This window comes from Diabrotica undecimpunctata, chromosome 4 (genome assembly GCF_040954645.1).
Source record: "Diabrotica undecimpunctata isolate CICGRU chromosome 4, icDiaUnde3, whole genome shotgun sequence".
Taxonomy (NCBI): Eukaryota; Metazoa; Arthropoda; class Insecta; order Coleoptera; family Chrysomelidae; genus Diabrotica; species Diabrotica undecimpunctata.
This window is the reverse complement of record NC_092806.1, coordinates 51601534-51614840: the sequence shown is the minus strand read 5'-3', so window position 1 is coordinate 51614840 and position 13307 is coordinate 51601534. Positions and strand designations below refer to the sequence as shown.

Below are 13307 nucleotides of genomic sequence, written 5' to 3'. Positions count from 1 at the left end.
ATAAAAAAAAATAAATAAAAATACAAACATTATTAAAATATAGAAAGACACACGTCAAAAATATGTCCAGAACACAAACAAACGACTCGACATTTTAACTATCAATGATTAAAGCCCAAAAACTGAAACGTCTTTAGTCACTATAGACGATTTAAAAAGTACCAAGGCAAACTATATTATTTGTTTTGTTATTCAGTATTTATAAATATGTATCATAATTATTGTGAGATTAAAAACCTTTTGATTTTTCATTAAATTACTGGTATATTTAAGTCATATTTTTCTCTGCGCCTCATGCACCTGACGGTGCTTTTTTCAATGTGTATTGTTTTTGTTTTTAGTTTATTAACACGCAAATATAAAAACATACCGTTTAAGTGTTATCTTAAACTTTATTAAACTTGTTAATAAAAATATATTTTAACGAAGTAAATGAGTTATTGTCTGCGCTCAAAAACATTAATTAAACCAATTGTTTCCCAACGTATTAAAACTATTCAAACGATTACAAAAATATTTATGTCAATGTTTACTTACTGTGACATATTTTTTCGACAGCAGGAACGAAATATCCATCACAGATGATAGCAATAGCGGCAAACAGGTACACGGTAACTAGTATATGAACAATGACAGCTCCATTTTGTAGCTGTGTTCTTGTGAAGATATCCTGAGGGAATTCATCAATGGCAGGAGGGGTGCAGTTGGCACCTAAAACGGCCTTTTCTAACATGGATGATAACAAAAAGATAAGATTTTTATTAAAAGATTTGGCGTTTATGTCATTTTTTTCATAAATTCTAGTAGCAATTAAAGAGATGTTAAGCGAAAATTTTGTTTTATATTTTTGTCTTATCTGACGTAGGTGAACAGTGGCGTATACCGAAATGTATTTTTAGTCTCTCGATGTGAAATAAGCATGTGCGTGGAATCGATGTACTGAATGAGATACTATTATTATTAATAGATACTATTTCCTTGAGAAACGTAAATATAAATAAATATAAGGTAAATATAACACAACAAATTCACCAATTCTGTTTATGTACACAGTATGGTGCAAATGAAAGGAATAAATTCGTTATATCGTAAGCTGGCGAAAAATCCTGAAACCGCTTGATTTTTATTTTTAAACAAGCTATTCGTAAGGATACCTTTTTATTTTTAATGTCATCTATATGAGCCTGATGACTATCACATTAATGACATTGTTAAAATTTTTAAATGGAAATGTGGGTATTGTAATACATTATTTAAAAGGTCTCTTAAATAACTATTCAGCCATATTAATATGTACAGTAATTGATTTGCGTACAGTCACAAATATTATTGATGAAACCTCAACGGATTTCTTAATAAAATTTTTTAAGTATTGGTATGATGTATTTATTGACACCCAAAAACAAATTGTGTAAAGGCCGTCACTGGTATTGAAATGCCTTATCTACCTAATTTTTACCTTTTTTAAAAATCTAGTTACCTTTTCAACATCGACATTGATACTTAGACATTCAAACTTAATTAACTTTCTGTCAAGTGATTAATAGTATTATTCTAGTAGATGTTTTCAAAATGTCTTTGTATCAACTTGAAGCTGACTGAAACCCAAATAATTGAAATTATATTAATGATTGGTTGTGGAGATAAAACATGGACGGATAAAGAAGTTTGTACGTTATTTAAAAATATATACCCCAACCGAAAACCAATTTCACAATCCACTGTGAGCAAAATTGAGAAGAAATTTCTGATTCAGAAACGAGTCATGTCAAAGACCACCCTAAAGGTAGCACCACACCAATATCTGAAAACAAACAACTAGAGGTTCTGTTAGTCTTTTAAGATATCCTTATACCAGTTCACGGCAAGTAGCATGAGATAATGACATGGACCATTTAACAGTTCTAAAAATGCTGAAAGAGGAAAAGTTGCATTCCTATAAAGTAAATTTAATACAAGAACTTATGAAAGATATTTTTAATAGACGAATTGAATTTTGTGAAATTATAATGGAACCAAATAACAGAGATCCAATGTTTTTAAAAAAAATTCTTTTCTTTGATGAAGCTACATTTCTACTAAACGGTCATGTCAATCCGTACCGTACTCAATATCCAGAGAAAGTTATTGTTTGGGTGGGAATAATAAATAATAGGATTATTAGACCATACTTTTTCGAAAAAAACTTAACAGGTTTTCGATATTAGGAGTTTATTCAAAACTTCTTCGCCTCGAATTTAGCCGGTTGTTTCCAAATAGAAATGATTTATGGCTGCAGCAAGATGGTGCGCCTTCACACTACGCTGTCTTGGTATACAACTACTTAAACAAAGTCTTTCCAAATCGGTGGAAAGGTCTTCTTCTTCTTCATGTACCATGTCCTTTCAGAACTTTGGTTACCATTATAATAGCTATCTTATATTTATTCACTGCCACCCTAAATAGCATGCTTGTATCAAAGATGGATAGGTTGAAGAGGAACAATAGAATGGCCGCCTAGGTTACCTGATTTGACCCCTCTTGATTTATTTTTATGGGGATACTTAAAAATTAAAGTGTACCAAAATTGACCACAAGATGTCAATAAACTCAAAGAAAGGATACGTATTGAGATTACAAAAATAACTACGGAAGTTATGGAGAAGGTTCAGGAAGAGTTTGCGGCACGTGTTTCTCATTGTATTATTTCCATTCAAAATTTTAGCAATGACGTCATCACGCTCACATAGATGACGTCGAATAGCCTGTTTAAAAATAAAAATCGACAGGTTTGAGGATTTTCCTTAAAGTTAGCAGAACCTCCACTATTTTAGTAGGCGAAGAAATGAAGCACTAAAAAGTATAATTTCGAATAAAAATAACATAAAATAGCTCGATGGCTGGAGAAACTATAGACCTATGATTTTGAAATTCACCATAAAGCTGAAAGAAGCCATGAAATTTCCGACGGCTTCTCGAGTAAACGGAACCCTAGAGGACGGAAGTGACGAAGAATCTCTAGCCAAAGAAAACCTCCAGGCTGAACAGAAGAAATATCCAGATCTAAAAATAGTCCATGAGTGGCTGGACAACGAAGCTAGGCTACAGTGGCAAGAAATTGCCAAATATGGACAAGCAGTGGGGAGCTGTTGGCTTCAGTGGGACTCTTTGTGTCTGCGAGATAACGTCATTACTCTTAAATGGGAGAAATTACTATTTAAATGGGAATAAGCCACAATGAAAGGTTAAAGTACGTTTATTGACGTTTCAATTTCCACTTCGGAAATCGTTCTCAAAATACAAACATTAGTGATACATTAGTGAAAACTAATGTTTGTATTTTGAGAACGATTTCCGAACTGGAAATTGAAACGTCAATAAACGTACTTTAACCTTTAGTTGTGGCTTATTCCCATTTAAATAGTAATTACTTTAAAAAAGCAACAAGAAAATAGCTTCAGAACAATATCTTAAATGGGAGAGTCCAGATTTAACAAGAACAGTGCCTTAAGTTGTTCTCCCAAATTTATGTGTTAAGGAAGTACTTGCAGATCTCTATGATACCCGCTTCGGGGAGCATTTTGGGATCAATTCCGTCCCTGAGGGGTATTATTGGGTTAATTGTCTGCAAGATGTGGAAGATTGATGCAAACGATGTGACCTGTGCGCATCCAAGAAAGGACCCAAATCGAGACTTGGGGGAAAACTCAAACAATACATCACCGGGACTCCATGGGAACGAGTTTCTGTTGACATTCTGGACCATTGCCAGTAACTACATCAGGAAAGAAGTATCTGATGGTTTTTATTGCTATTTTTCAAATGGTTAGAAGTAGTTGCACTACCTAATTAAGAAGCAATCACAGTTGGTGAGGCCCTGCTTGAAAATATCGTTTCCTCACGTGAGTTACCACTTCTGCTTTATTGTGATCAGGTGCACAACTTCGAATCAAATTTGGAAGACCATGATGGCTTTGCTGGGAATTAAGAAGAACAGGACGACACCGCTGCATTCTCAGTCCGACGGCATGGTACAAAGACATAACCGGACCATCAACAACTTCCTGTCCCTGTTTGTACATGAAAATCGGAGAGACTGGGACAAACTAGTGCCTCTGTTTCTGTTAGCATACCGAAGCTTTCAACATAAAGCAACTGGTTAAACTCCAGTGATGTTGTTGACTGGTCGAGCGATTCAGTTTTTTATCAGTATGCTACATGGAAATTTATCAGAGGGAGTGGCGGAGTGGCTCTACAAACCAACCAAAATGAAACTCCTAAGTCCCAAATTGCAGTGACCATGAGCTGAACGGGACCATACCTGTTTACTAAGAAGATAAACGACTTTCAACTAAGCCACGAAATAAGCTAAAGGTCGTTCTTATGAAGGGCAGAATCCACCGATCTGGTCCATTTAGGAACTGTTTGGAGCGAACAGCCTGAACGAAAGGGACGATGTTATGTAACTGTAATTACGGTTTTATAATATCTCAAAAATGCTACTTGCCGTCCTAATAATGCTCTACTAGCGATATTTTTCTGGAAATGGAAAGCGCTGACTAGACTTTCAGTATAATAGGCACGCAAAATCTAGAAATTACGATCTAATTATTTAAGGCGGTAATGCAACGTTTGAAGTTTAGTTTTTCAGCCGATTGGCGAAGTGTTTATCTTGTAAAGTGATTTACGATAATTATTAATGAGATATTTCTTATTTATATAGTGAGTTAGCTGTTTTTTTTTGTATTTGAAATAAAATTATTTAAACTACATATTTCACTCAATTCCTGGACCCACAGAAAAACGTATATAATAATATTTGGCAGCAAAAAAAAACTTATTATGTAGCTACATATTTCGTTATTTGGCATTGGCATATTTATGCCATCCAATAAACAACTTATCATTTTTATTTTGGTCACCTTTTTCCTATTTTTGATCTTATTGCTCTTCTACTTTTAAGTTCTGTTTGGGTCTAAAGTATCGGATAATGTACATTTTTTTATACATCTCCCTTTTGCAGTGGTTGCTGGTGAATATGTTGTTGACTTCAATATTTTCAAAATTTATTCATAAAAGAGACAATCTCTAATATTTTTGCACACGAGAATTTGTGCACAGTGTGCACACACTGTATATATCTTATCAACAATACATGTGCTTCTTGTTTTCCAACTTTTATTACTGTTCTTAATCGTCAATTACAATGTGAACAATCACGTATACTCTTTATATTATTTGTGTAACATGTAAAAACGGTTTATCATTATACCAACATACATTCTACCTTCTAATAACAATGACTTCGTCTGCTTAAATATATTTTGGATTACGCGTCTTGCTATTGTACAAGAAAAATGTTAAAATGTATCATATGTATAAATGTATAAATGGGCTCTCATTTACAGATCGTTATCTTCTAAGCATGGCTTTTGTCTCTCTAAAATATGGTTATTTTAAATTTCGACACCACAAATAAATCAACCATAGTTGATTCCAGGGCAAACGTTGAACAAATTAATGGTTTAATGCTTGATACATTTTATTGTTTGTTTACATATAACAATTAAGTGTTAACGGGTACAAGGAAACCATACATATCTTGAATTGAAAAATTTAGGTTTGAAAAAATTAAGGGTTAGTCCAAAATTGTGATAGGCACAAAAAAAATTATGTTTTGATTCCTCTTTGAACAAATTTATCGACAATAATTTTTAAATATAATTTGAGGGGTATAGAATCAAAACTCGCATTCTCCAAAATTTTCGTTTGTCACAAAATCGTAAAAAACAAGCGATTACAGTTATCACACGCATTTAAGTTTCATGTTAGAGCATTTAACTATAGAAATTAATACAACATAATGAATGTTGTTTGACATTGGTTTGCGACCTACTCCTCTCTTGCCCTTAGTCTTTACTTGGATAATTCATTGAGTGATTGCGTATTTTTTTTCTCTCAGGATATGGTTCAGAAATTCAATGTTTCGTACTTTGAATACGTTGAGTAATTCTCTCTCAGTAATTGCTCTTTTTAAGATTTCCTCGTTTCTCACCCTATCTGTCCATGGGATGCGTAATATTCTTCGCAAGGTCCACATTTCGAAGGCCTCCAACTTGTTAATGGAGAATATTTTTAATGTCCATGTCTTCACGCCGTATAACAATATGGACCATACATAGCATTTCACCATCCTATAGCAGAGATTGAAGAAAATATTGCGGTTACATAGTAGCGGTTTAAATTCAATAAAAGCTTGTCGTGCTTGTTCGGTACGGCATTTTATTTCTTGTTGAGGATCCCATCGGTCATTCACTATAATTCGTAAGTATTTGAATGTTTCTACTTGCTGGATTGGATCTTTATCTACTTGCAGCTGCACTGTATTACCATGCATTTAGTTTTTCCAGCATTTATCTTTGAGCCATATATTTTTCCTGCGTGATTTATTTTATTTAGCATGAACTGCATATCATGTTCGTTGTATCATTATAGCGGTGTCGTCGGCATAATGAATGTTATCCTTCGAGTGTCACTGGAAAAATATTCTCCACATACAGGCTGAACAGCAGTTGAATACACCCCTGTCGGATTCCTCTTACAATTTCAAATTCCTCCGTGCTCATTGAATTGTTCAGCCTCGCTCGTGTTTTTTGATTCCAATAGAGATTCTGGATTACACTTATATCTTTCTCGTCAATGTTAGCGTTGTGTAACATTTTTAACATTGCATCGTGTTTTACGGTGTCAAACGCTTTTTCATAATCGAGGAATGTGATGCATATATCCTTTCGTTGGTTCTTGTAGTTTTCTACAAGAGTATTTAAGCAGAAAGCTGCTTCACGTGTACCCAGTCCGCTCCTGAACCCAAATTGTGTCTCGCCACTTAGCTCTTCCAGCTTTCTAAACATTCTTCTGTGGAGAATGCGGAGAAATATTTTAAACAAATGGCTTAATAAACTGATCAGTATGTGGTCTTTGTATGTTACCAATTTTTGTGATTTAGGGATCATTATAAAAGTTGTATAAAGTCAATCCGTTGGAATGTAGCCGGTGTTATATATGGCATTGAAAATTGTTACCAACATGTCGATGTTGTCATAGTTTTATGGTTTCCGTAGTAATGCTATCCGGTCCAAGAGCCTTGAAAATTTTCCTTAGGTAAGTTAGAAGTTAAATTATCCTTAAACAGGAACGAAACTTACTCTGTCCAGATTTTACTAGTTATTCCTTGATATGTACGTATTCTCCTTCATCATTGTTCAGGCAAGTCTCGTGGTATTTTTTGTATATACACGAAATTTCTTTAAACTTTTTATGTAGTCCAAAGCTGTCTCCTTTTTCTTGTAGTGATTCCAATTCTTCACACCGTTCTTTCATCCAGATTTCCTTTGCGCTTTTAAGTCTTACCCTTATCTTACGTTGGGTTTCTGTTTATGTTGGTTCTGATGTATTTTGTACTGTCTACGTTGCTCCTTTAAATCAAGTATATCTTCCGTCATCCACTCGTTTTTGTAATTTCTTCGTATTTTACTTGCGATTACTTCGTCAGCATTGGCTATAACCGTATTTATTTTCTCACAGGATTCCTCTATGCAATTAACTTGTATATTTCTTAAGTTCTCATTGATGTGTTTACTGTATGTAGTTTTAAGCTCTTCATCTCTTATTAATTGTCTTGTGTTTATGTATTTTTTGTTAGATGGTTTTTTAAGCTTTGCCAGTCGAAGCCTTACATTCGCGATTAGGAGGTTATGGTCAGACGAAATGTCCGGATCAGGGTAAGCAGCCACTCTTTTATATGGTTGCGGAATCTTTTGTTTATCAACATTTATTTAATTTGATGTAGTATCATATGACCTGGACGGTCCCCGGGTGCTCGCCATGTATACAATCTACTTGGTGAGAGCTGATACCACGTATTAGATATGACAAAATCACGTTCTTCACAAAATTCAATTAGTAACTCTCCTCGCTCATTTTTAATAGCCAAATCAAAATCACCTACCGCATCTCCACATTTACCCTTACCAACTTAGGCGTTAAAATCGCCCCAGTTTCAAATTTATCAACTGTGGGTGCATAAACTTGTACTAGGTTGATATTAATAGGTTGCCTGCTAACTTCACTATTATTACCCTATTTGAAAAAGGTATCTAATCTATAACCGACATCGCAATTCTATTATCAACATCGAGTTGGAATCTAGATTCTAACTCGATGATTATCAAGCACTATTGCAACTGAAAATCCATTACTGTTCTGTAAATTGCAAATAGGATCAGTTTCGACTTTGATCCAAAAGTTATTTTGCTTTCTGAGGAGTGACAAACATAACTTTTTTTGTATGTTTTAATGTTAATCTTTTTTTAACTAGTGTGAATTACTATGATAAGAACAATTTTTTACTTTTTAAAGTTCAGACGTAACAATCACACTCAATCCCTAAAGTTTGAACTAGTAAAAATAAAGTTTTTTTTAACATAATCTAAGTTTTACATAAAACGACAAATATAAAAAAGTTAAGAAAAGTTAAGTGGAATAAGTTCGTGATAATTCTTACTATGTTGGTATCCTCTTTTTTCATTACACACCATAAAGTATCGATTTGGTTATATATATAAAATGTTGTAAACAGTTTTTCAACAGTTTGCCCATAATTTCTGTCAGTTACATAATCAATTCTCTGTTAACACTGTTTAAATTCTGGTTGATTTGAAAAAAAAACCTTAGTATTATTCGGATTACTTACCTTATTGAAGACCCTTAGTGGCTGTTTAATCTCTTTGTCAACGTGCTTAATTCATAATATCGTAATGAAAAAATATATGCCCGTTTTTTGGCACGAGAAAAAATGGGATTATAACGGGATGACATTACAGACATACACATAGTTTTTTACGTCATTTTGCCCTTATTGACAAATATCTATGCATAGAATGACTTTTTATAATAGGAACAGAAAAGTTCCAGAACTTTAACTGTATAGTATTTCTGCTGATTATTGAAATTATTTCAAACGTTTCTTCTTCTTTAAGGGCCATCACTAAAAGCTTGAAAATCTTGAGAACAACTAACTTTTTGAGTTTTGTGACATGAAACCATACATAATTTTGGTACTGTTTTTGCAAGAGTGTTGCCATCTCTATTTAGCAACGAGTTGCGGTTATTGCTTTTTCTTACTTTAGCTACTTCTTAATTTTTTATGATAATTTATTGAAGTTATTCTATTTATTTGAATAGTCTTCTATTCCTTACATTTTTTTTGGATAGCACGCTTTTTACTTTAAAGACCTGGTCCTTATCTGATTGCATTTCTATAGAAAACGATAAAGTAATAAATATATTGAATACTACATTTGTTCAATCTAACATTGTATAGCATCAATACTATACCATAACAATCGCTGTTATCAAAATTCGTTACGATACCTATACCTAAAGAAGTCACCGTTTGTCAAATATCAAAAAAGTGTTAATAAACTTAGGAGAAATTAGAGATCGATATTAGCAACATTGTCGCTTAGACTATATTTACATAGAGATGTTGAATATAAACCTGGAAATACAAGCGGTGCCGAGCCGTGCCGGGGCACAAGGGGTGAGTGATACCCGGGCGGCGCTCGTTTGGGAGCGGCAAATTTTACCCAAAATATAAAAATATAAAAATCAAAAAAATAAAATCAAAACGCCTAGCAAGCAAAGTGCAATAAAATTACTGGCCAAATAGTTGCTATTAAGAAGATAGTGCGGCCTTTCTCTGTGATGGAGTTAAGTTTATGGAAAGATAGTTGCGAATTTAATGACAAGTTGCCTATTAAGGTCGCAGCATATTATCGTGCACGTATAGTTTCCGGAACGTAGCGCTTCCACTCCAGCAATCGGACTGCGCGTTCACATTTTCATACATAGAACGTTTCAGTTTGGTTCGGTGAAGATATGATATCGCTTTTCTCGACAAAAATTATGTGCAATTGCTCTTCTACTTAACGATGAAGAATGAAAAACTGTGTTAAAAAGAAGGTTTGAAGTACATCCAATGATAAGAGAAAGGAAGAAGGAATGGGAATACTGGACTTTATACAGAGAATTAATTGATGACGATGAAAAATATTATGGATATTTTAGAATGAATAGGATTCAGTTTAAATATGTTTTAAATTTAATTTCACCTTCAGTTAAAAAACAAAATACTACATTTACCGAATACATATCAAACCAAAAAGTATTTTAAAAAAGAAGAGGTATCACTTCCGTACAAAAGTCCTAATTGTTTATCACTTCCGTGATTAATTGTCACAAAGCAATAAAAACACATGCATAAATGACGAAATAGTCTCGAAAATTATTTTTTTAAATACTCTGTATCAAAATCAAACAAATACCTAAATAAACAACAAGGGGAAAACGACGGACATCTAATGCACATTATCCTTACCAACCGGTTAAGACCCGTAACGTAGCCGTCGGGATCAGTAAAATATTGTTTTCGAATATACTGAACGGAAGCGTTAATGTCTGAAACGCTATGTTCCGGACAGTGTGCGTTGTTCATATTTAAAACCATTTGAATTATATTTTTCGGAAACTAAACGCTATCTGCTGGAAACGCAACGTGCATGATAATATGCCACGACTTTTAGTGTGATTTTTTTTTAAACTTATTTCTGTTATACATTATATTATTACTGTTATCAGTGTATTGTGAATGGTAAGTTTATTCCAAATAGCTTTTCATTACCTACATATATTATATAAAGTAAAAGTAGTATTTTGCACTTTTTACTGATTCAATTTTTTTTTAGCATAAAATATTTCCGGTCTTTATTTTTATTCAAATTATAAACTATTATTTATTGATTTAGATGGCTGATGGTAGAAAGGGACTCTCTGGTTCACAATATCGAAAAAGAAGGATAAAAAAAGTAGAGACCGACCGAATGTGATTTTTTTGGCCGAAGCCGATGCCGAAGTTCGGCCTGTAGGATACCTTCGGCCGAAGCCGAAGCCGAAGGTGACTAAAAATATACCTGTTATATTATGTTAATAATTTAAATAATGTGCAATATATTTTTATTATCTTATATGTGATAAACAAAAATATGAAATTATGAGATAAACAAGTCAAACATTTATACATTATTTGGTAATAGAAGCGATAATAAAAATAAATGACATTAAAAAACATTAAAGTCGAAACATTCATAGTCGATGGTCGATGTTTTGCCATTTATAGCTTTCCAGTCAAAACACCAGTAATCGTGAGTTTTAACAAATACAATAAAATTATTATTATCAGAATTTTACTACGTGAGAAATATTCAAATGATGATCTTTGAGACATCTTGGCCTATTGTTAAAATTTATTCCTACCTACTACCTGACCTGAAAGTTTGTAAAACGTTTTAGTTAAGGGTATAAAATAGGGTGTAAATACTATTCAAATTATCAAAGACTCGCCGAAGCATATTGTTCAGAGATTATTTCATTTCTATCGTATAGTATACTGACAGAGCATTTTATTATTCCACCTTCGGCGAAACCTTCGGCTTTGTTTTGGCCGATGCCGAATTTTGGCCGAAGTTTTAAATATTGGCCGAAGGTGGCCGAAGGTGGCCGAAGCCGATGCCGAAGCCTATTAATCGGTCGGTCTCTAAAAAAAAAGAAAGACCACAAACGATTAGCTGGCTCACTAAAAAAGTTTTTTGTATCCACGACGAGTACGCAACCTCAACCTTCAACATGTCAAGCCCTAGATGTTCAACCTTTTAAATTAAGTAAAAACGATGCAGAAGAACAGGATCAAAATAAATCGACCGATGAAAACATTACACTGAACCAGGATACAATGAATACTCCCTCATCAAATAATACGTAAACCGAAACCGCAGATATTGATGTAAGGTGGAGAGGAATTTAAAGATCCAGCATATTGGCCAGAAGTATTGACAGATACTGGTAGACTAATAATTTTAGACATAGGTCCACTACAATTAAAAAATATTATTTATCTTAATAATAATAATGAAAAAGTACTTAGAGACTGGCTTATTTACTCAAAATCTAAAGATTCAGTATACTGCTTTTCGTGCAAATTATTTGAAGTTTCTTTTAATAGTTTTAGCGATAATAATAGATTTAGAGACTGGCAACACTTGTCTCGGGCTTTAGAAAGACACGAAACTGGTAAGGGGCATTTCGAAAATGTTAAGAAATGGGTTGAATTAAAAAAATCAATTAAAAAAGGTTTAACTGTCGACTATATGAATCAGAATTAATTTATTTCAAATAGAAAAAAAGATGGACATCTGTTTTAGAAAGAATTATTTATTTGATTCAATTTTTGGCTGGTCAAAATTTAGCTTTTAGTGGCAACAGTCAAAAACTATTCGATAAAGGTAATGGCAATTTTTTGAAATTGATTGAGACAATTGCAAAATTTAATAGTATGTATAATGGCTGACCATATCGGCAGGATTCAAACAGATGGCAAAACAATGGCACATTATTTAGACGATAAAATCCAAAATGAAATAGTCATCTTAGTAGGGGAAAAAGTTAAAAAAATATAGTTAAGAGCGTAGGCGCAAAATTTCGGGCCAATGCTTTTTAAATGCATTCATTTTTTTCGAATCCTGAGAAAACTAATAAATATTTTTGAAAAATTTAAACGCAGAATGAAAGAATACATTATTACTGAGGGCCGAAAGTCCCTGAAAACATCTATAATGTTTATTTTAATAAGTTACAGGGGTGAAAAAGAATAGAAAAGTTAGTGTTATTTTTAATTTCAAATATCTCGTTCAAAAAAACTTTTTGTTTATTCTAAGGGACTTTCGGCCCTCGGTAACAATGTAATCTTTCATTCTGCGTTTAAATTTTTCAAAAATATTTGTTAGTTTCCTCAGGATTCGAAAAAAATGAATGCATTTAAAAAGCATTGGCCCGAAATTTTGCGCCTACGCTCTTAAATCCTTAAAAGTATGCAAATATTTTTCAATTATCCATGATTCCACACCTGACATTATTGTCATCCTTGATTGCACATCAAGAACAAATCACAATTGTTGTTAGATTTATTTTTGTTAATGATTCTTCTAAAACTGTAGAGGTTCGAGAACTTTTTTTAGGATTTTGCGAAGTTAGCAACACTACTGGTCAAGGTTTAACTGATTTCATATTAAATTTTTTAAAGGAATCTGATATTAATATTGCCGATATGCGAGGACAAGGTTATGACAATGGTGCCAATATGAAAGACAAACACCATGGCATGCAAAAAAATCTTAGATACTAATCCCAGAGCTTTTTTTGTCCCTTGTACGGTA

The 13307-nt window shown here is 33.2% G+C and overlaps 1 protein-coding gene across 1 annotated transcript in view; it reads right to left on the bottom strand.

Annotated features, from left to right (window-relative positions):
* The window catches only part of LOC140439509 (sodium/potassium/calcium exchanger 4-like), a 42189-nt gene extending 41368 nt beyond the window's left edge, over positions 1–821 (bottom strand). Inside the window, exon 1 of the mRNA XM_072529474.1 lies at positions 538–821. Coding sequence (XP_072385575.1) covers positions 538–733 — 196 coding nt within the window. The 5' untranslated portion in view covers positions 734–821. The remainder of the gene's footprint in view (positions 1–537) is intronic.
* Between the last annotated feature and the right edge of the window lie 12486 nt (positions 822–13307).